The sequence below is a fragment of the Staurois parvus genome, unplaced genomic scaffold (assembly GCF_062004578.1).
Source record: "Staurois parvus isolate SC_StPar_1 unplaced genomic scaffold, SC_StPar_1.0 ptg000209l, whole genome shotgun sequence".
NCBI lineage: Eukaryota > Metazoa > Chordata > Amphibia > Anura > Ranidae > Staurois > Staurois parvus.
The window spans coordinates 6,889,239-6,914,613 of NW_028318005.1; the positions used below are offsets into that span (position 1 = coordinate 6,889,239).

The 25,375-nt window shown below is 41.2% G+C and overlaps 1 protein-coding gene across 1 annotated transcript in view; it reads right to left on the reverse strand.

Annotated features, from left to right (window-relative positions):
* Positions 1-202: 202 nt before the first annotated feature.
* RAB43 (RAB43, member RAS oncogene family) overlaps positions 203-25,375 on the reverse strand; it is a 37,504-nt gene continuing 12,331 nt past the window's right edge. Inside the window, exons 2-3 of the mRNA XM_089678726.1 lie at positions 13,640-13,823; positions 203-3,570 (exon numbers count right to left, since the gene is read on the reverse strand). Coding sequence (XP_089534852.1) covers positions 3,317-3,570; positions 13,640-13,823 — 438 coding nt within the window. The 3' untranslated portion in view covers positions 203-3,316. The remainder of the gene's footprint in view (positions 3,571-13,639; positions 13,824-25,375) is intronic.

Below are 25,375 nucleotides of genomic sequence, written 5' to 3' on the forward strand. Positions count from 1 at the left end.
ACAGGAAGACATACACAAAGTGCATTTAATATTAAAGCAAGAATACACATTCCTCTTGTATTTAGACAATATCTGCTCTAATTAAAAAAAGAAAACTACCTTTGTGACAGCTATTGGTTAACTGAGAAATGGCGACAGAGGACATTATGGTACACACACAGAACAAACAATTTTGTTGTACATGACGACAAGTAAACCAAACTTTTTACTTCTAAAATTATTTATTTCATACTTCTAAAATTATTTCAACTTCATCTGCTGGTGATAAATATATCATCTATTTAAAAGAAAACACTTTGCGTAGTATATCAAACATCTGAAATGTTAAGTGATAGTATGACTGAGACATTGCACATCACTCCCCGTCTTGAAATGTTCATTTGGTCACCCAAAAGTTCAAAAAATTCAGGAATGACTTCAAAGTATTAAAAGGCTAACTGTCCAAAGAACAAGCATGAAAAATAAAACATTAATAAAATAGATTTTGTTTTATGTTCCAAATCTTAGAAAAAGATTTCAAAGTTTAGAAAAAAGATCTACAAAAATGCAGGTTGTCCAACATATTTTCAGTGGCTTCCTGCCACATGCAAAAAATTATGTTCTACTAAAATGTTATTAAATCACGTGGTATCACTGTCAGCAATCAGCCCAGTGAGTACAAGGCAATCGGTGTGGTTCATATACAAGTTGCAGAGCGCAGATTCCTGTGCTTAGTTTTTGCATCACTCACATAGGTGGACACCAGGTCCACAATTTTTTGGCCATTGGTTCCCAATTCAACGTTTGCTCACATACAGTGAAGCCCTTGTAAACGAGGCCTTTGTTGGCTTGTGTTACAGCAGTGGGTACAGCAAGCTTTTAGAAAGCATCTGCAGAACGTTAAACAACTTTTTGTTGAAGGCTGTAGGGTTCATTCACACACATAGCCATCACAGCTGCTCCTCTGAAAAGAAGGCCATGGTGGACTGCTTTTCAGAGGGCATTTGACAGGCAGCGAGGAAACGATATATATCACCACCTCAGTGCCTGTTTTAACCCTTAAAATGCCTCAACTGCGGCCCCATTCCAGCACTGCCACCGGCCGTCAGTGACAAGCTGTTTAATTTCTGCCACAACCGTACAGCAAGAGAGTGAGGTTATTGGGTGGGGGTTCTTAAAACCATCTGATTTTACAGCCCCCTGGCTGCTCGCATGAATGAGACCTTAAAGTGATCTTATTAAACCCTTTTTTCATCAAAATAAAAATGAGGGTATACTTGCAATGGCACTGCATAAAGCAGTCCCTTGTCTCCCCCTTCTAGTTGTGGGTGCTACCATAGCAAGCCATGTGCTATGGAAGCATCCAGGCAAGCGCACTCCTGAGCTGGGCTGCGTGGGTCCATAGACCCACACCACTTGGCCATGCCCCCTGCTCCCTCCTCACAGGATATGACTGACAGCAGCAGGCGCCTATGGTACCTGCTGCTGGCTGTGTATCCCTCAGGAGGTAAAGGAAGAAGAGCTACAGCCGGGACAGTGATTGACCAAGGACAAGGCACAGGCAAGTGTTTACGTGGGGCGTAGGAAAAACAGTTAGCCGGGAGTTTTTTTTTTTTTTTTTTAAGTAGTGGTAGTAAACTTAACTTAAAACAAAAAAAATTATATATATATATATATATATATGTATGTATATATATATATATATATATATATATATATATATATTTATTTACACACCATATTTTTCACTCCATAGGACGCACAGACATTTTCCCCCATTTTTTAAGGGGGGGAGTGCATCTGATGGAGCGAAAAGTACGGTACACATTTTCTCCCTGCAAGGTAATATAATGTGTAGGTACGCAACGCATACTAGCACATTATGAAAGACTTACCTTAGAACGAAGCCCTCCTCTGTCACCACTGCAGAAGACTTACATCTTCATTTGGTCTTCCTTCTGGGTTCCCAGGCTGAGACTGCTTGAATGACTGAGCTGCCGATGACATCACCCCCGCACCATACAGCTCTGAAGGAATGGCACGGGTATATCGTTTCTTCAGAGCGCACGTGCCGGTATTGTCCCCGGGTGCTGCTGCTCTGTAGAATATCTCCTAATCGGTGAATGTTTAGGAGATATTCATTTTACCTACAGGTGAGCTTTATTATAAGTTTACCTGTAGGTAAAAATATACAAAATGTCTTTACTACCACTTTAATGGAGGGAATGCAGGGAATGAACTGTTAGATCGACTTTAAAGTATCATTCATCTCCAGTTTGGGAAAGTTAAACACAAATATTGGTTGCAGTCTGACTTTAACCCTTTGAGGACCGTAAGATTTTGGAACGCCAAAAGAATCAATTTTTTTGTTTTTAAAGTTCGTACACTTCAGTTGCTGTAACTAAGCCATTTCATGAAATAATTGGCAAAAAGCTAGATCCATTTGTTGTTTGTTGATAAGAACTAATATTTTGACTCAAACCAAAAAAAAAAAAAAGTTTTAAGTTCTTAATCAGATGATACACGCAATTAAAAACATGGGACAAATACGTCCCTTGGTCCTCAAAGGGTTAAACAAGCCGCTGGCAGCATTCTTTTTTTTTTGTACAGTCAGTACTCCCATTACCATCTGTGTTGAACCTCCCAAAACTGGAAAGGTTCTTTAAAAAAGTCAACAAAATAGCTTCACTTGCTTGCCAAACACACTGCTCTTACACAAGCTAAAGCCTCCTTCACATAGGCCATTTACGATTAGCTGGGAAATTGCAAAAAAGATCCCCTATTGAATTGGTGCAGAACAATTTCACTTTTTTGACATCAGCCTCCTTTCAGTTTTTTGCTGTAGGAGCTTTCCGGACCCATATTAGATCTACGAGCAGCAGAATTATAAAAAGGACTTGCATCCATTTACATCAGACCACCTCTGATCCATGAGGTGTTAGGCCTGAAAAAAAACAAAAACAAAAAAACTAAGGGACATAGACCCTTTCCATTTTTTTCCTGGATCCAGACAGACTTGGAGGCAATCGGATGTAAACGGATACACTTGCGTTTACATTCGCTTGCCCACAAACTTACATGGAGCTTTCGATCAGGTCAGCCTAAAAACGGATTGGCCAGAAACCAATCAGATTCTCCAAAGACCGAGTCCAATTAGCTTTTAGGAGCAGTCTGTCCTTCAGATACTAAAAGTAGCAACTAATACTCTCAGCATGCAAGCTGCATATTGAGAGCTGTAGTTTTTAAAAAAGTGGAAAAGCCCATTTACTGATGACAATTCTAGAACTAAATATAACATGCTAGGAAAAACAAAACAAAACAAAAAAAAAAACAGTCATCAACAGGCACATCCCCAAGACTCTCCAGCCATGTCTTTGCTGTCAAGCTTTATACTATCTACTGGTTTTTCAGTAAAGACTGGTCCTCCATGCCTCATCATCAGCTCCATGGCCATCTTCACAAAAGCCTCTTCCACGTTACTGGAATCCTTTGCAGAGGTCTCGATGACATTGATGATATCATAATGGTTTGCTAGGTTTTCAGCATCTTGTAGTTGGACTTCTCGAAAGTCGTGCATGTCAGATTTGTTTCCTGAAAAGCAAAGGTTGTACTTCGTTATTGCATGTACAGATCCACCAACCTCACAAAAAACTGATAATATGCTATGCTAAAGCACAATATTTCAAAATTGTATTAGCACAATAAGTATCATGAATTAAAGTGTCTGAACAAAGAACGATCTATTCTTCCTCTTAACCAATCAGTTTCTCACCTTACCGTTGCTAGAGCAGGTTTAGAGCTGAATAGGGTTTTTGAATGGGAATACCATGCCCCAAGCATGACCCTACACTACTTGCTGCCCACCAAACATGACAAGGGGGCAATTTTTTCCGTGCCACATGTGTACAACCCAATCCAGAGGCCTTTACAGCTTAACACGGGATTAAACCCAGAAGCAAACATTTATTTTATTGCAATGTTGGCTGTATTCATTTTATTTTTTTAGGCTTTCCTCTTATTTCCATCTGGTGATCTGGCCAGTAATGCCTGGTATACACGTTACGTTTTTTTTTTAGTTCAACCCAGCAAGCTGAACGAAAAAGAAAACGGAGGAGGTCATTGTACTAACTATACAAAGTTAGCACATCAATCTCCCCGCTGCGTCCCACTTGCCAGAACCCACTGGTCAGCACTCGCAGCCATTGGTTGAGATTGCTGTTTGGATGTTGATCGGTTGCTAGGTCTCCAGCATGCCCGTTCGACAGTAGCTGGTCATGAGATTGGCTTCTTTATGGACAAGCAGCTGTACATACGGGACGAAAGTCGTCAAGTTTCTACTGTAGCGGCTGATTTTGGACCATGTGTACAGAGCTTTAGTCTGCTTTTCAAAAGAACAAGCTCTCTAGCAAGATATATCAGTTACAGAGATGATACAAACCATTTAACACTCACCGGGATGCTGACAATGATCAGCACGGATTAGAGCTCATGTACACTGCAGCTGATAAACTCACGTTTAGGAGCTTTTCAGCGTGTTTTTTCAGCAGCCCCTGAACTCACCCTGTTTTCCTATGTGGCCATGTACACATCTTCATTTACAGGCATTTGAGTTTACAGTTGTTTTTTTAAGAAAAATTGCGTTCAGCAGTCAATTTTATCAGTGTTTAAAACGCAAAACGCTTGTAAATGTGGCAAATTGCGTTTATAAGCAGTTTCAATTTTTTTTTTTTTTTTTAACTCTTCCAGTTCCCGATGCTGTCCAGAGCCTTTTTTTCATCATGAAAAATGCATGCAAAACATTTTCAAGGTACTCAAATGGACACAACTCTGAACACAGGATGTTCCTACCAAGCTTGTCATACATTGCAATGACCAATTCACACCTCAGACCTCTCCCACCCTTGGAAACAAAAGATATGTTAATGACCATTCACACCTCAAATTCCTCAGGAAGACCCCCTGCCAGGTGACCTTAATGACTCACTCCACCAGACACCTTTCGGAAACAAAATAAATGTTAATGAGCAACTCACCCCTAGCTAATCTCAACACATACTGCTGTCTCTGCTTCTACTCTCTGTATTTCTCTGAAACAGTCTGAAATAGTTAATAATTTACCACTTTTCAGTGCATTCTGGGCATTTAGGAGGTTCTCCTGTGCTTATCTTTAAAAAAAACGCTTCTAAACTCAAACACGCATAAACGTGTTATGCAAATGCAGCTAAACAGAGGTTTTTCAGCCTACATTTTGCAGCAGTCAGTTTCCATCCTTCAGAAGTGTCCCGTGTACATGGGGCCTTAGTGTATTCTGATGGTGAGGAAGTCTCACTCCTGTCAAAATACAATAGCTCAGCAGAGGATTCCCCCATCCACCTCAGATGTGTGGATGGGGGAATCTGGTCATATTTTTCGTTCAACCTGCTGACTGAAAAAAAAAATAGACCCCCTCTATGGCCTGCCTAAGGGTTCTCAATGCAGCCCTAAAGCATACGGATGACAGCTGGGTGACACAGGTATGGATAGACCTGGTCACACTCCTGTCTAGGGGGAACAGGTGTTTGGGAAGGACACTGAATTCAATAAAGAACAGAGAGCAAACAGAGACAATAGAGAGCAAACACTCCAGTACTGCACACACCCTGACAGTTTATCTTCAATGTTGGCACATCAGAGTCAGTGCATATGACTTGAGGACAACCAAGACAGGCAACACAGCAATAAAGATAAAGGGCAGAGCAGGAGGCCTGGGAGTCAAACACACTCCACCTTCACTGGCGGCAGAGCTTTTGACATCAGGTAAAAAATTATTTACAGATGTCCTTGTTCAGAATACAAAGATAATCTCTGCATACAGCTTTAGCGAGCAGAGCTGCATCATTTCCATGGGTATGGTTCATTCAAGCTTCCTGTCAGAATATCTGTTGGCCGTACATCCCGAACATCCCATACATCCCGTACGGCAAGCAGATATTCTGACAGGTCTGCAGGAGACCTGCATGGCATCAGCGATCTATTGATTACTGGTGCAATGCTTTACAGGCTCCTTTGCACACAAATAATAAATGCACATTTTATTACCTGAAAAAAAATGTGCATTTATTATTTTTGTCCAAAAGGTGAACTTATCCAGTAAAAGATAAGACCTTTAAATGTCAGAATGTCTGGTAGCCGTACAGGATGTTCTTACCAATGCTCCAGTTTAAGCTGGTGACCATGACCGCTGCCCCAGGTTTCCTGTTTCAGGAGCCACCCTTGTATATAGGAACCAGAACTGTGTCTCCCTGCACTGCATATAGTAACCAGAATTGTGTCTACCTGCACTCAAAAGAAACACATAGCCCTGCAACCTAACAAGGTAAGGAATTCCCTTGCTCCTACCTCCTTTTTTTTAAGCTAAAGGTCTGCGTGGATACTGCACTGTCCACTGTTAACTCTTTCCTGTGAAGACCGGATGTTCAGGGAAGTGGCCCTGTGAGAGCAGGAACCAAGAAGCATTGGAAGTTGTATATTGCAAGTGCAGGGGTAAGAATTTTATCAAATAGTTTACTAGGGAGCAGTAATTTTACTGTGCTCAATGTGTTACGATAAAAAGGTGAGTGTTTAATACGGTTTCAAATGCTTGTTATATCTAGGGGTGCCAGAATAAGAAGAAACACTTACCTTATACTATGTTCCAGCCAGTTTCCTCAAGAGGTTCAATCAGTCCACCGCAGCCTCCTCTCTAATCCACTTTACAGTTATGGTTGCATATTTGCCCCCCCCCCCCATATATACTTTGCAGGGTTAATAACCCTACATTGCACATGACGATGCCGTGGGGCAGCACTAGAGAGTGGAGGGCAGGGTAGGAATCTTGATTGTTCCCCGTCCTCCTGGACATTATTGGCATTTAGCCTTTGCAGTGAGTTGTGCAGTTATAAGAGGACTCTGCATTACAATCACATAAATACACTATCTTCAGGCTGGAGAAAAATCTATTTTTTTTCCAAAATAAAATCAGATTTTTTTTTAATTTAAAATTGGATTATTTTGATTTTTATCAGTTTATTTAAAAAAAAATGCTTTTCAAGTAAAAATCTATCTAAAAAAAAAAGGTAGTTTTCTGTTTAAGATACATTAATAATTTAGTTTATTCAGCATGAAATGGAGCTTAGTTATGTAGCATGAGGCTGTATATTCTGCAATATTTACATTCTCACAGTATCCATGAGAAAAAAAAAAACACGAAATAAAAGAATTGGAGTCGTTCTCCAGCGATTAACCTACTAACCTAAAATCGGTTCTGATAATCGCTGTTTTAGTAACCTGACATCTTATTATTCTAAAAAGGAAACCTTCATTTAGTTTGCAAATATTAAAGATTCTAACTACCAGCAAGAATGAGTCGGATTCCTTACATTTAAAGAGCACCTGTCATTTTAGATCCATCATGGCAGCGCCTGTTAGCGGGCATCCACTCACCTGCTCCCGCCACTTCCTTCACCTTGTTGTGTCACTGCCGCATCACCAGCATCTCATTAAAGTGAATGGGACTGTCAGTGACTCAATGGCAGGTTAGAGGAGGACCCACTTCAGGACAGAGATGACAGTTGGTCTTTAAAAATTATGATTAAAATCGAGCCTTTTTACTAGTGCTTTAAATCAAATCCATCCTGAGTATCTTTAACCACTTCCTGTCCGGCCCATGTACACAAACCACCGGACGGGAGCAGTGCAGGAGCGGGTTGCCGTTCATAAACGGCGTCCGCACTTTCAGGTTGTGCATAGTCCCTGAGAGCGTGTGGCACCACAATCTGGTGCCCGCTGTATCTGGAGGACACAGCAGAACACCAATCGCTGTACGGGACCTCTGTGTGAGGTCCCAATCAGTGATCACATGAATAGTAGTAAGCAAGATGTCACTTCTGACATCATTGCTTACTACGTGTGAAATCTGTGAATGATCACAGAGGTCACATGGTACAAAGCTATTTCACAACAGCCTTGTACCATGTGACCAGCTGCGACCAAACACAGCTCTCACAGTATTTCTCAATGGCTGCAAGTATGCAGCCAGAGAGAAGCAGAAATGATTGCTTTTATAGCCTTTATGGGTGTAAAAGCAATCAGTGTAAAAAAAGAAAATCTTCATCACACCCCACAAGTAGTACAGTGTCACTATGGTGACACTGTACTGCTAGGGTGACAGTATGTTAAAACAAAACAAAAACAAATAATATTTAAAAAAAATAAAAATTTAAATATTTTAAAAATTATACATTTTTGGTTATAAACTAATTTGGGTTATTTATTTTTTTACTAAAAAGATAACAAGATAATACATTTTGGCCAAGATGTATGATGAAATATTATTTATTTGCAAAATTTTATAAGAAAAACACTTTTTCAAAATGTTTGGACTTTTTCATTTATATAGCAAAAAAAAATAAAAATCCCAGTGGTGAATAAATACCACCAAAATAAAGTTTTATTTGTCTGAAAAAAATGCTAAAAAAAATTCATATGGGTACAGTGTTGCATGACTGCCCAATTGTCATTCAGAATGTGATGGCGCCGAAAGCTGAAAATTGGCCTGGACAGGAAGGGGGTAAAAGTGTCCGGACTGGAAGTGGTTAAAGAGCACCTGTCATTTTAGATCCGTCATGGCACCGCCTGTTAGCGGGCATCCACTCATCTGCTGACGCCACTTCCCTCACCTTGTGTCACTGCCGCATCACCAACCATCCCATTAAAGTGAATGGGACTGTCAGTGACTCAGCGGCAGGTCAGAGGAGGACCCACTTCAGGACAGAGATGACAGTTGGTCTTTAAAAATTATGATTTAAATCGAGCCTTTTTACAAGTGATTTCAATCAAATCCATCCTGACCATCTTTAATGACTACAAACTTTACATTTATCAAATTAAAAAAAGAAAAAAAAAACAAAAAAAAAAACACAAGAGAAACTATAAACCTTATCCACTTTTTTCTCTGTGGGCTTGCATTTTCATTTTTTTGTACATTGTGATCCTGCCACTAACACCTTTCCCAACAACTTCCTTTCCTAGAGCGACAACGCTCCCAGAACATCTCTATGCGGGAGCAGCGTTGTCCTAGTACACACATACTCACTGTGGCTACTGTTCCCTATCTGTGGACCCCTCCATCTAACATGCAGCTGCTGCTATGATGTAGGTGGCATGAAAGAACAACAAGATCTTGTGTGCCGTACATGGAAAAGGTAAAAAAAAAAAAAATACTTGCAGGAAGTGGAGCTTGCTAATATGGATATCTTCCACCCCTCCCCTGCAGGATCCTGATGGTGCCAAACTGACAATACAGCCCAGAGCAGACAGAAATCCTGGCATGCTAACTATGTGCTATTAGCACATCCCCACTCAGCTTGCCCTGGGCTGCACACATCACTTTGTATAGCTGGCCATACACTATTTATTTCAGGTACTTGTATAGCGCCATCAATTTACGCAGCGCTTTACATATATATTGTACCTTCACATCAGTCCCTAACCCTCTAAGGTCCCTAACTCACATTCATACATACACATACTAGGGCCAATTTAGACAGGATCCAATTAACCTACCAGCATGTCTTTGGAGGGTGGAAGGAAACCGGAGTACCCGGAGGAAACCCACGCAGGCACAGGGAGAACCTGGTGGTGCCGTGGCTGGGATTCGAACCAACAACCCAAGTACTGCCAGGCGGAAGTGCTAACCATTTAGCCATTGTGCTGCCCACACTAGTAGAATTCTGGTCTGAATTGTTTGTAAGAAGCATATTTGTTCAATTTTCTAATCATTAGTGGACTGAAATCAACACTTGTTTTCAATTGCAGTCTTGAGAAAATCTGAAGGAGCAGGACAGAAGTTTTTTCTTGAAAGGGACACATTTCTAACAGTGTATGTGGTTATCTTTCAGAAAAATCTATTCACTCCAAAATTTTCATTTGCTTATAACATTTGATTTTGAAGTTCATCTGAATGTCACTCTTCAAGTCATTGAATGTATGTTTGTAAATCTAATGTATGGCCAGCTTTAGTCTGAATTCTTACTAGAAGCCATGAAGGTGATAGTAAAGAACAATTTCAAGTTTTGTTTGGACAAGGTGGGGGGGCCATGATGTCACGCTCTGCACCTTGTCCAATCAGAGAATGCTTTGCATTCATTCAGAAAATGCGAAGTATTCTCTGAATGGCTCCTGTGCCGAGTGGCCGACCTCCTGTGTTCAGAGTGTAGTAGACCAGCCGCTCAGCACAGGACCCTGTAGCAAGTGGAGATCACTGCAGTATCGGTGATAAACTTCAGTGATTCAGTCTCCAGAGGCATCTGCCACGTATGGCAAGCTGGACCAATGTAACTATGAGTAAAATATTCATAATATAATTCAAAATATTCATGGGGCAGCACAGTGGCTAAATGTTTAGCACTTCTGCCTGCCAGTACTAGGGTCATTGGTTCGAATCCCAACCACGGCACCACCTGCCTGGAGTTTGCATGTTCTCCCTGTGCCTGCGTGGGTTTCCTCCGGGTACTCCGGTTTCCTCCCACACTCCAAAGACATGCTGGTAGGTGAATTGGATCCTGTCTAAACTGGTCCTAGTATGTGTATGTATGAATGTAAGTTAGGGACCTTAGATTGTACACCCCTTGAGGGTTAGGGACTGATGTGAATGTACAATATATATATGTAAAGTGCTACGTAAATTGACGGCGCTATACAAGTACCTGAAAAAAATAAATATCAATTCAATTGAAACTGGCCGACATTCGGCCCATGTGTATAGCAGCCGGTCTGAAGAGGCATGACTGAAAAAGGTCTGCCAATCTGCTCCCTATCAGCGCTCTCAGCCAATGACTAAGAAAGCTGACTGGAGTGTTCTGGTGGTGGTGGGGGCGTCCCCCCTTGTCAGAACAAAATAGCTCAGTTGGGGTGATCACTGTACTAGCAGTGAGAAAGTCCTAGTTTCATTACTAGTATGAAAAACAAAAAAAATCCCAGTATATATACCGTAATGTGTAAACGCTATAACTTTCACGTAAACCAATTAATTTACACGTATTGGGATTTTGTTTCTTTTAGCAAAGACATTTTGGCCTAAATTTATGTTGAAATTTGATTTTTTTTTACTGGACATGTTTAATAGCAAAAAGTCAAAAATATTGTTTTATTTTTTCAAAATTGTTGGTCTTTTTTTGTTTATAGCACAAAAAATAAAAAAAACACACAGACAATCAAATACCAGCGAAAGAAAGCTCCATTTGTGGGGGAAAAAAGGACATAAATTTCATTTCAATTTCATTTGCAATTGTCAGTTAAAATAACGCAGCATTGTATTGCAAAAAATGACCTGGTCAGGAAGGGGAGTAAATCCTCTGGAGGGAAAGTGGTTAAAAAAAAAAACCCACAGAAAAAAATAAAAAACTTTTCCCCTGAAAGTCACTCCCTCACGTGTCCATGGGAGCCCCGTCTGCGGCACGGTGCTCTGAAGGGATGGTATGCTGTCTCTTCAGAGAGCACTGCGCAAGCACTGGTGACATCACCAGCTGTAGAAGTAGTGAATGTCTCCTAAACGGTGCACATTTAGGAGATAATCTTTGTACCTACAAACACGCTTTATTATAAGCTTCCCTAGAGGTACAGGTGAGAAAATGGTGTTTAACCATTTCAATACCGGGCAATTTTACACCTTCCTGCCCAGGCCAGTTTTCAGGTTTCAGCGCTCTCACACTTTGAATGACAATTGCGCGGTCATACAACATTGTACCCAAACTAAAATGTTATCATTTTCTTCACACAACTAGAGCTTTCTTTGGTGGTATTTAATCACCGCTGGGGTTTTTATTTTTTGCTAAATTAACAAAAAAAGACCAAAAAAGTTTGAACAAAAACACATGTTTTTCTTTGTTTCTGTTATAAAAGTTTGCAAATAAATAATTGTTCTTCATAAATTTAGGCTGAGATGTATTCTGCTACATGTCTTTGGTGAAAATAACCCAAATTAGGATGTATTTTTTAGTTTGTAGGAAAGTTATAGAGTTCACAAACTATGGTATAGATCTGAATATTGATCAATCCTGAAGTACTGACAGCCAATCTAATTTCTTGAGGTCCAAGAATGTCAGAATAGTACAGATATCCCACAAATGACCCCTTTTTGCAGAGTAGACAGTCCGACGTACTTCATAAGAGGAATGGCGAGTTTTTTGAAGTTGTATTTTTTTTGTCATAATTAAATTAAATTAAAAAAATTAGTTTCAGTATTTTTTTTTTTACATACTGTCACCAGTGCAGTACAGCGTCATCATATAACTGGCATGGTGGTGATCAGGGACACTGAATGGTGACAGTATGAAAAAAAATATATATATACATATTTTTTTTAAGATTTTTTTTTCATATTTCACTATGACCAAAGTAGTACAATGTTACCATAGTAACATTGTACTACTTTGGGGAAGTGATCAGTATTTTTTTTTTTTTTTTTTTTTACACAATTTGCTTATAGCAAAGAATTACTTTGCTATAAGCAAGCATTTACCTGAATGACATCGATTCACTCAGGATTTTTTTTTTTTTTTTTTTTTTCTTGTGCTTAGCTGTGATTTGGCCACAGCTAATCACATGACATGTGCATGTGATTAGCTGTGACCATTCACAGCTAGACACTAGTATACAATGGATGGCATGAATGAAGCCATCCATTGTATACAACTGTCATGTGACCTGCTGTGATTGGTCACAGCAGGTCACATGGTACCGGCAACGGGGGCCGATACTCAGATCTGTCATCGGCCGTGTCCGAGGTACACGGCCGATGACAGATCGCGCCGCTGTGCCGCTCTGCAGGAGCGCAATCTGCGCATGTGCGGGAGGACGCCATATGGCATCCACCTGGAACGCTGATGACATTTGCCGGCTGCCCTTCGGCCATAGGGCGGGCGGCAAATGGTTAAAGTGTTACTAAACCCACAACAGTAAAATCAGTCTGTATATGCAGTAAAGCATGCTTGTTATACTCACTGTGGAACCTAAGGGGTTAATCATCTGCATTGTGTAAAAAGGCTGATCCTTTCTTCTCTGCCCCTCCTCTTGTTGAAATGACCACCTGATACAGACTGAACCCGTGGTCAAAAGCACATGCTCAGTTTGCTGTGTATTGGTAGAGAGGTTTTTTTTTTTTTTTTCCTTGGAGGGTGAATGTGACCAGCACAGGGTCAATCAGCACTGTCCAGACAGAGGGTCAGAGGTGTCACATCCTCCTAGAGCAGAAAGAAAAACTCCTCCTACAAGCCTTAACCAGTGCTCTGCTGAAGTCACAAGACTGCTCTAACTGCTGATGAGAAAAAGTATTTAGCAGTTTATATTTACTAAAATAATTGAATTTCCATGTTGTTCCGTGTACTGTGGGACACCAGGTATAGTGAATTCAGGGTCCTGGGTTTAGTAACACTTTAATACCACTTTATGTTGCCAAGAGATGGACTTTAGGAATCTAACAATGTAAAAAAAAAAATTCAGGACATATGAGGTTACAATAGATAAAAAAAAGAAAAACAAAAAAGTTTGGGGAAATGTGAAAACATCTCGCTGACTTTTTGCAAGTCTTACAACACTAGTGTGATACAAGAAGCTCATAAAGGAAAGAGACAATTCAGCTCACCAATCAGCAGCTGTACGATGTTGGAGCCGGCATATTTCTTAACGTCCTCTATCCAGCGAGGAACAGACTCAAATGACTTTTTCTTGCTGATGTCGTAGGCAATGATGGCTCCATTGGCGCTCCTGTAGTAGCTCTGGGTTATTGTGCGGAAACGTTCCTGCCCAGCAGTGTCCCAGATCTGCAACTGTTAAATGGAAAATCCATCAGCTAGATCATTGTCTCTCATGATGATGGTTTATACCTTCTCCAGTCTCCAGGCTCACAGCAGATAGAGGCAACACAGGCTATATCAATGAGGAGTGACCCCACCTAGACAGCAGATGAAACCATCAAGCAAGAACATTTGTTCATTTACGCAGTTCCACCATGTTCTGTGCAGGGGCGGACTGACAACTCATGGGGCCCCCAGGCAATAGGGGATCATGGGGCCCCTGTGTCCTTGGCCAAACTCAAAAAAGCCTATGAAAAAGGTACCAGGGGCATCTCATGGGGCCCCCTACTGACCCCGGGCCCTGGGGCAGTGCCCAAGTTTCCAAATGGTCAGTCCGCCCCCGGTTCTGTGGCATTGTACAAAGTATGCCCTGCAGCTTGGAACTGCGTGAATGCTTTCTCAGTGAATATCCCTATTTGCAGAAAATTCAATTTTACAAAAATGGTGTCTGACAACGGTATGAAGTGCATTGGCTGCCTTAGAATTTTAAAGGCCAAAACTTGAAGTGAAACTAATTTACGTGAAATGTACCCCTGCTAGATTTGTTTTTGCCATCTGTGTCCCATTTGGCAGATTTCCCGTCACTTCCTGTGCAATAATCAAAACAGGAATTGGGAAGAAATGCCTGAGGGAATCTCTGGTTGTTATCAGGGTCACCAGATCTAGTGTCCCCATTGGAAGATGTCATCTCTTAGGCTGGCCATAGACGGGCTGTTTATTGGCCGAATTGTGGGCCGATAAACGAAAAATCGGTCGCTGCTGCCATGGATGCTGCCACTAATGCTTATGAAAAATGGATGTTTTTCGTGGATTTTCCAGCATGACCAACAAAAAGAAACGAGAAGATCCACGAAAAACGGCCAACAGCATTGCCCCACTAATGGTGTGAATATCGGCCGATTTTTCGTTCGGACGAAAATCCAGCCGATAAACGACCCGTCAACGCATTACTGTTCTGGGGACAACCCAAAAATGTGAAATTTTTTTTTTTTTTTAATGTTCATATTCTGTGTAACAGTAAAAAGGACAAATAGAGCAGGTGAATCTCTCTAACAGGCACAGACAGCAATACAAACCTGACACGTGTTCCAATTCCGCTCCGCTTTATCCCTTGGAGGGGCAGAGCAGAGAGCACTGACTGACATTAAGCTCCTACTCTGACTGTGCAGGAAGGCTGCCGAGGAACTACTTAAGTAAGTGAACAAGGTCACCTGACCTACTGAATGAATTGCTCCACACTGCCTGCAGCTGCAGGGGTCATTTGCTAGAACATTACCTATTACAGTGATGGGCCAGTTATAAGACTTGGAAGGAGGTGCTGCCAGGCTCTAAACTCGGGATGCTGGACAAAGAATGGATTTGGCAGTGCCAGCTTTTTGTAAAGAAAAAAAGTAAACAGAGTTTGCATGTTCTCCCTGTGCCTGTGTGGGTTTCATATGGGTAATCCTGTTACCTTCCACGCTCCAAAGACATACAGGTACATTACTTGGCTCCTGTCTACATTGGCCCTAGTATGTGTATGTATGACTGAGTCGGGGACCTTAGATTGTACACTTCCTAAAGGTTAGGGACTGATGTGAATGTACAATATATGTAAAGTGCTGCGTAAACTGACAGTTATAACAGTGTCTGTAATAAAATAAAAGAAATAACTGGTTAGCATAATTCACCCTAAGCAGAAATAGAACACATATGTTTCTGTCAATAGAGTCCAGTTACTTTGTAACAGCGATGCATGGTGGTGCGCTGCAGTTCTATTCATTCTGAATAGCGTGTCAACACATGAGTGCTGCAGTGCACCACGATGTGCGTCAGAAGAATGGGAGAAAAATCCAGAGAGAGCATGACGGAGAATATGAAAAGTGATAATGGGTGAGAAAGGGATGCAGATAATGATAGATAAATATAAGGAGGAAAAACGGAGGTAATCAAGTTAAGATATGGACTGGGGTACATTGGGAGGGGAGTCTGTGGGAGGTAAGAAATTGTAAAAGTGATTTACGACATTGGGAGGAAAAAAAAGAATGGGCTATCTTAACAAACCATGTTGACATGCATGCTTTAATGCACCAACAGATGTAAATATGCCCCTAATGAAATGGCCACACATTTGCAGAGAATACTCTTGTACTTCCCAGGGTTTCACCAGTAGAATGCTGCTGATAACAAAGTTGCAAATTGCTACAGTTCACAGGTACCTGCTACTATGGGAAAATGCTGATCACATCATAAATGAAAATGTTCAGCAAATAAGAGCAGCCCCCGGTATATAATGCACAATGGATAATCAGCATATTACATGGATGGCTACAAATGCCAAGTTGTTTTAATGAACTGAAGTCCTCCTGCACACTAAACGTTTTTACAGCGGCTGTTTTTGGCTATTGACGTTTGTTTTTTTTTACAGCTAGTAACCCCCAGCATGTTATCTTATGTGTCCATGCATCAATGTTTTTTGGCAGGGACTTTTTTGGCTGTGGTATTCTAGGAGAGTTTTTTTAGCTGTAAAAACGCTTTAGCGCTGAAAAGCGTGACAAAACGCAGTAAAACGTCGCAAACCAGCGTTTTTGGACTTTTTTTGACCAAAAAGAAACATTTTTTTTTAGGTAAAACACAAAACGTGGAAAAAAACACTGCTAAACACTAACGCAAAAACGCTAAAAAAAGCTACAAATATCAAGTTTTTAACATGACTTATCACAGCTAATGTTACCAGCATTATCAAAACGCCCCGTGTACATGAGGACTAACTATTGCAAGACTGTGTGGTCTCAGAAGCGAAGTCACTGCAACAAAGAACAACAAGATCTCCAGCATCTCGCGGAGGATCTTCCTGGGTAGGTGTGGTGGACTCAGGGCAGAATGACTCAGATATATTGACTTCCCTTTAAATCTGCATACAGCTCCATTGTTTACATCTGAAACTTGAAAACAGCTAAACAAAGCCAAATATTCCCTTTCCTACCGAGCCCTGGTGATGATCACCAGACAATATCAAATGTATGACATCACATCATACATTAATACACAGACTTCTTAACTAGGCAATGGTCCGTTTTCTATCTATTGTTGGAATAGGCACTTGTAGTCGAGGAATTCCTTCTGCCATGGCACTGCCTTCCATCTGTGGTTGGAATAGGCACTTGTAGCCGAGGAATTCCTTCTGCCATGGCACTGTCTTCCATCTGTGGTTGGAATAGGCACTTGTAGCCGAGGAATTCCTTCTGCCATGGCACTGCCTTCCATCTATTGTTGGAATAGGCACTTGTAGCCGAGGAATTCCTTCTGCCATGGCACTGCCTTCCGTCTATGGTTGGAATAGGCACTTGTAGCCAAAGAATATCTTCTGCCATGGCACTGCCTTCCATCTATGGTTGGAATAGGCACTTGTAGCCGAGGAATTCCTTCTGCCTTGGCACTGCCTTCCATCTATGGTTGGAATAGGCACTTGTAGCCAAGGAATTCCTTCTGCCATGGCACTGCCTCCCCACTATCATATTAGGTGAAGCTTGAGCATTCCTGTGCAATTCACATGCGATCCAGGGTGGTGTGATTTGAGTCCCTAACATTTTGAATGGGCTAAAATCACACTGCATCATACTAAAGAAGTGCAGGCACCTTTTTTGGAGGAGAAGAACCACAACCCAGGCAATCTGCAATGCGTTTGCAACGTGCTTTGGGTTTGGTTAAAATTTGTATTCACACCCATAGCGGATCGCAAAAACATTGCAATTGCAACACGGTGTGGGAACCACGCAGGGATCACTGCGTTTCCCACACCACATTTGTGTGAGTCTAGGCCTAAAGCAAAACTAAACTCTCTCAATCAACAATAATTGTTTTTAATCCTTGTGCTGCTAGTCTTAGCAAGTAGATAGGAAAGTATATTCTATTTGCTTATTATAAACATTTTTTTTTTTATTTCTTTAGTTACTTCCTGGTTTCTGGCCTAGGCCAAAATGAGGTCATCCATCCCAGAAATCTTTCAGCTGGAGGAACTTTGTCAGCTAAGCACGCCTTCCTGTCTGCATGCCTGAGCAAAGGGCACACTGATTCCAGGAAGTAAATGGTGCACAAATCATTTGCCCTTACTCAAGATAGCTGCACCTAGAAAACCCTGGAGGTGTTTTCAAAGCAATTTCTCAAAAAACAAAGCATAGAGACATGGATGGATTGGCAAGTTTGCTTTGAATATTAAATATGAAATAAAGAGCACTTTATCTTGTGGTGCTCAGATACAGTTTAGTTCTGCTTGAACTCTTTTACTGCTGTGCCATAAGTACTATAGTGGGTGAATAACAGAATGTAGCCAAACCTCCATGTACTGTGCATCTACTATTTTGATAATATAAAAAAAATAATAAAAACAAAAAAAAGACATTTATCTTAAGACGATCTTTCTCTTGGAAATCATCGTTTGAGGCTTTGTATGCTTTGTGACTCTTTATAGGTCGAATTTTGAAGGTGACTGCGCACGCTAGCCGGTGGAGGATTTGTTTGTAGCACTGGATTTGTCACGGTATGCACTGAAGATTCACTACGTTGCTCTCTGATTTTTTTGGGACTGTCATTTTCCATAATATATATATATATATATATATATATATATATATATACACACACACACATACATACGTACGTATGTACGTATATATATATATATATATATATATATATATATATATATATATTTATTTTTTTTTTTTATTTTTTGGGACTGAGTCACTTTTTGACATTTTTGGGTTGAGTCACTTATCCATTATTTTTGATTGATTATTCTGGGACTGAGTCACTTTTTGTATATATTTATATGAGCAAATCACACAAGCAAGATGACATTTCTGGGGGTGTTCAGAATGCCTCCAGGTTGCCATATTGCATTGAATTTTACAGTAAGTACAGTGGTTGCAGACTAAAAAGGAAAGGTATTTTAATGTCATTAAAGAAGAGTTCCAGTGAAAATAAAAATAAATAAATAAAAGTCAGCAGCTACAAAAACTGTAGCTGCTGACTTTTAAAAAACAGCCACTTACCTGTCCCTTGATCCCATGGTGTGTCCCCTGCGGTCTGTTTCACTGGCCGCCTTGTGTTCCTGGCGCCCACTGCCTTGCGTTCCCGGCACCGACATCTTCGGTTGTTTCGCGGCCAGGTGCCCGCTGCACGTGAGCGGGTGGTGCTGCACTGTGTGGATTTTCCCGTGGCCTGTCGCGTGTCTCGGTAGGCTGTTGTGAGGAAGGGAGGACGACTTTCACTTCCCATCACCTAGGTCACAGGTGTCAAACACAAGGCCCGCGAGCCGAATTTGGCCCTCCAGGCCATATCATGGGGCCCTTGCACCTCTCCTGCAGGTACCCCCTTGTCTCCGCCCCCACCTTGTCTCAGCAGTCAGCAGCAGAGAGGAGAATAGAACTCCTCTGCCAAATCCTGCACCTCTCAGCGCAGCTGCAGCACCCCCTCATCTCTGGCTCCCCTTGTCTCAGCATTCAGCAGACTCTGGTAACTGACTTCACTTCTCCTCTGGTCCTCCTCCAGACCCTGCACTTTCTGCTTTCCAGCTCTACCCCCAAAGGGGTGCACGGTGATGTTAGGGAGGGTGTGGGATTCATGGCATCTGATGTAATGGGGGTGGAGTGCTCTGGACATGTAGTCTTACCGATAAAACCAGCCCTTTGAGGGCAACCATAATGCTGATCCGGTCGGATAAAAAAGTGTTTGACACCCCTGACCTAGGTGATTGCAGCGAAAGTGGGAGCGGGTACCTGTTAACTTTAGGTACCCGCTCCCCAAAGGTGCCAATCCATAACAGGGAGTGGGGGACCAGTCCTTAAAGCGGAACCTACCCTTTTGGGTGGAGCTCCGCTTTAAATTATAATATGGCTTGCTTAGCAATTGTATTTGAGATATATATATATATATATATATATATCTTTTGTTCCCAGGAAAGTGCAATTATCCTTAAGGACAGTCTGGCATCTTGTAAACACAAACACTGATAAAAGCAAACACTAAGCACTGTTCAGGTGTAACTTGCTGGTTTCACAATAGTCAGCTGACACAGCAGTCACGAAGCACACCACGGCCTTTAACAGATCAGCTGAGTCAGATCATCCCAGAAAGCCAGCCATACACGGATCGAAATTCACTGGTTTTAGCAGCGGCTGCCAAAATTCAATCCATGTATAGACAGGGTAGTTGTACAGAAGTTGATCTACCGACCGACTTCTGTATAACTGCCCTGTCATTTTTCTTCGGTCGATCAGCACCACCGGCTATAGTTGGCAGTGCTGATCAGTGTATCCTGATGGCAGGGAAGTCTCCCCACAGTCAGAATACAAAAGGCACAGCAGGATTCCCCCATTCACCTCAAATGTGTGGCTGGGGGAATCAAGTCTTTTTTTGGTAGGAATGAAACTATAAAAGTTTTGATAATATGCTAAGGTTTTAATGAGTATGTTTGTATAACCTGTTTATCTGAAAAATTAATAAATATTTAAATGAAAAAAAAAGTCTTTTTTTTGGTCAAAAAAAAAACAACAAAAAAAACAAAACAAAACAACTCAAAACCCGATGGCAGGACTCCAGACACACAAACACACACAACCTTTTTTCAAAACACATTGTGTGTGAACAGCACAGATGTGAACAACCTCCATAGGAATTCATTGTAATTTTTTATGTCATGCAAATCCCTGCAGTATAAAACAAATCCAAAACCACATCTGTGTGAACCAGGGTTTAGCGTGCAATAGAAGCTGGTGCAGAGTCTGTATCTGAAGCTCCGTGCACACGGGGCGTTTTAATAACGATGGTAACGTTAGCTGTGTAAAGTCACGTGAAGAACGTGAGTTTTTCAGCGTTTTTCTAAATTAGCGTTTAGCCAAGTTTTTTCGCGTTTGCGTTTTTTTACAAAAAGTCAAGGGTAAATCAGTGTCCAAAAACACTGATTTACCACATTTTCAGCGTTAGAGCATTTTTACAGCTAAAAAACCTCCTCTAGAAAACCCACTAGTCCTGTTTTTTTTTCCAGCAAAAAAAACATAGACTCCAGTCTATGTGTGCATGGACACATAGGATAACATGCTGGGGGGTTTACTGGCTGTAGAAAAAAAAAACATAAAAATCCAAAAACAGCAGCTGTAAAAACGTCCAGTGTGCATGAGGGCTAATTAACAAAACTGCTGCAGATCCCCACCAGGTCAGACCTGGTGTACAGGGTGTGAAATCTCTGCAGTCCACAACAGCAGCTGGGAAAGTGGATAGGATTTTAGGCAAGATTGATGGTGCAAAATACAGGGCAATTTCAAAGGAAAACCTAATGTAGTGCAGCGCTATATAATATATACTATATACTAATAAATATATATACAATAAAGTGATCAGATCTTTCATGGATCTATGAGTGAAAAAATAGTGACAAAGTGGCAACAATACAAACAATCACATATAAACGTGAAAATAAAAATTCCCAATCCCCCTAATCCACAACTGAGGGATCCTTAAATTGTGGATTAGAGGGACTGGGAATTTTTATTTTCATGTTTATATATGATTGTTTGTATTGTTGCCACTTTGTCACAATTTTTTCACTCGTAGATCCATGAAGGATCTGATCACTTTCTTGTATATATATTTATTTGTATACAGTATATATTATATAGCGCTGCACTACATTGTATTTCATTTAAGTCACATACACCTTGGTTTTAGGTTTTAAGTGTCAGCAGTTTAGGGTTAAGGAGGATCCTTATACGCGCAGGAGGACCCTATACTATCATTCAAAGGAAAACCTGTTTCACCCTGGAATAGGCCCAAGACTGCAGCTGAAGTTCGTATTTCAGCAAAGCAAGCATCGTACAATACAGGCAAGTTTCCAAACTGGTGGATATGGAATTAACAGGTTATCCTGAACTCTCCATTCACACTTGATCGTCTCATAGCTCAAATACATTCAACATGTAATATGCCATGGTTCTTGATTGTGCCTGTTCACACCTGTGTGCCACTTTTCTGGAAGTTCGCAAGTCGAAAAAAAGTACGAAACACTTCTTTTGAGCTACAAGCTTCAAGCATTTTTGGGCCCAATAGACTTCAATGGAAACACCTGAGACATGCACAGAAACATGCATATTGCATGTTTTCCCCTTAGTAGTACCCTTTTAATTGGCTAAAAATTATTTTTAGAAAACGTTTAAGCAAAAAGTGCCTACAAAAAATGCTCAAAAGACCTCTAGAATTATTCAAAAAGAGAAAAAACAAACCCCTGCAAAAAAACTTTGAAAAACAACCAAAGACGCTCCACTTAAGTGAAAATGCAATCTGAACCAGCTCCTCCACTCCTTTTCGCCAAACACAGGCCATACATAATATTTTTTTTTTGGTTGATGTTCAACCAGCGGGGTTGAACCCATTTGATGTGGATGGGGGAATCACTCCTGCAGTGCTCCAGCTATTGTGTTCTGCCAGTGGGGGGCCTTCTGTATTGCAACAGAGATCCTTTGGCCATGTAAAATGCTGGTGCTGTAGCATCTGCCACTGGATTCCTCTTATATACTTGGCGACTCAGATGTAGACTACAGTCAGAAACCACTCCCCAGCACGGCCTCCAAAGACACAGTGGGGTGGTTTGAAAGCAAAACCTGTTCAGGAACAGTCCCCATCCAATCTGACATAGCAAAGCAATTTTGCCACAAGGAATTGTAGCTGTACTTTTAGTCAAAGCCAATTCTCCCATACACCTGGGGACGAATCAAGAAATACTTGCTTTTCTTGTCTCTGTCTCGCTCTTATCTAGAGCCCCAAATCCTCATCCACAAAGAGGTTACTATTAGGCTGGCCACAGACGGGTCATTTATTGGTCGAATTTCAGTCGATGCTGCCACCAATGTCCACGAAAAATGGCTGTTTTTCCTGGATTTTCCAGCATGACCGATAAAAGTAAACGAGAAGATCGGACGGGCTGGCCCCACTAACGACGTGAATATCAGCCGAATTTTCGTGCGGTCCAAAATTCGGCCGATAAACGACCCGTCTATGGCCTGCATAAGGGCTCATATACACTGCAGCTGATAAACTCTCAATAGTGCCTTGATCCCTAAAGGGATCCAAACGTGACAAAACAAAGTAAAATAGTGATCATATAATACAACCTGTGATATACTTGAATAAGTGTGCTCACAGCTACCCTGATCCTAGCGTTACCCTGATGAAGTTACGTGTGCCGTGACGTAACGTGTAGGTAACGTGGTGACGCAATATCCGGCATGGACGCCATCTTGGTGCTCCTAATGAACCCATGCACTATACACCCATAGCATGAGGTTGTAAAAAAAAGCCTGTATTCATCTGATGTATTGTAAGTAGGAAATTGGCTTCTTTTGGATACTTTCAATATTAGAACAGTATTACACTATGGAGGTTCTCTCTTCTATGTCCGAATGATGAGTCCTGTGGGAGTTGACTGTATTACTCAGACCTAAAGGGGACCTTGATGCGTTAATATGCTGCTACTGGAAGGAGTCCATAAAAGGGATATCGCACTTGGAGGATCCAGGGGTGATCCAAAAGCTTTTTGGCCCATTGGGTCACGATAAGGAGGTGAGGAGGCAATTCAGCTATTTTTTTGATTTATCACCAGCTACTGTAGTGCACAGCCACAGCACCAGTTGCACGGTTAAGATTGTGGAACACCTGCATTTATTTACACTGATCTCTTTGGATGTGGTTGGACTTTGTGTTTTATTCACATTATTGTAGCATAATTTGGGAAATTATTTTGAGATTAGTATTTATGTATGTGATTTTTTTGAAGCACTGTTCACTCCATTTGTATGATTTATCCCCCAGTGCTGGGATCACTTAATCACCGATTCCTGATCACTTGTTTGGTTTCACTGTTTTTTTATGATCAGGCATTGATCCTAAATTTAGGATCGGGGTAGCTGTGAGCACACTTATTGAAGTATATCACAGGTTGTATTATATGATCACTATTTCACTTTGCTTTGTCACGTTTGGATCCCTTTAGGGATCAAGGCACTATTGAGAGGTTAATTAGAGATCTTTCACCTTGGTTTATCACTTTTTTGATGCCATTATTGAGAGATCACTCAGAGACATTAATACTACAGTTTTGTATTATTTTGTATGTAAGATCCATATATATTTAATATTTATTTATGGTTTTTGAGCGCTACACCATTTATTTTTTCATTTACTATTTTTCACTTTTGGGTAATAGGTGTGGGTGTTAGCTGCCACTATTCTATGTATTTTATTTATTCATCTAAAATAATTGTTTGAGTTGCTGTACACTTCCTTAGCGCAGAAGGTATATATTATTTACTGCAGCTGATAAACTCACGTTTAGGAGATGTTTTTTCAGCAGCCCCTGAACTCTCCCTAATGTTTTCCTATGTGTCCATGTACACATCTTCATTTACAGTCATTTACAAGCAGTTGAGTTTACAGTCGTTTTTTTTAACGCAACAAACTTGCATTCAGATGTCGATTCTATCAGTGTTTGAAACGCAAAATGCGGCTAAACGTGGCAAATCGCATTTATAAGCGCTTGCGTTTTAAATTTTTTTTTAACTTTTCCAGTTCTTGATGCTGTCCAGAGCCTTTTTTCATCATGAAAACCGCAAGCAAAGAGTTTTCAAGGTACTCTGATGGACAAAACACTTAACAGGATGTTCCTACCAAGCTTGTCACACATTGTAATGACCAATTCACACCAGGGACCTCTCCCACCCTTGGAAACAAAAGATATGTTAATGACCATTCACACCTCAAATTCCTCATGAAGACCCCCTGCCAGGTGACCTTAATTACTTAATTACTCCACCAGATACCTTTCCCACCCCTGGAAACAAAAGAAATGTTAACCTCTTCACTCAGGCCAAATGCTTATGTGTGGCCTCCCGGTGTCTGGGCCCCAGCGGCCGCACATTTGCATTCTATTAAAAAAGAACATATGTGCTGAGAGCGTGCGCCCTGCGTGCTCCCAGCACACATGTCCGGTACTCATGGAAAGGTCCCGATCTCCTCTTTCGATCGGGACCTTTCCCGATCATGTGACCGCCGTGACGGCGCGTCATGGCGGTCACATGACCCTAAACCCTGCCCCGCCTCCCGGCTTCTGAAACTCTTAAAGGGCTGGGAAGCGCAGGCACCAAGGGGTCCATGAGCAACTCACACCTAATTATCTCAACACATGCATTTGCTTCTACTGTGTGTATTTCTCTGAAACAGTCTGAAATAGTTAATAATTTACCACTTTTCAGTGCATTCTGGGCATTTGGGAGGTTCTCCTGTGCTTATCCTTAAAAAAACGCTTCTGAATGTAAACGCGGCTAAAGGCGGTATGCAAATGCGGCAAAATGAACGTTTTTTAACCTGCGTTTTCCTGCTGTCAATTTACAGTGTTCAGAAGTGTTCTCCATACGTCCCATGGTGTACATGAGCCCTAAGTCCTCATGCACACTGGATATTTTTACAGCGGCTGTTTTTGGCTTTTGACATTTTTT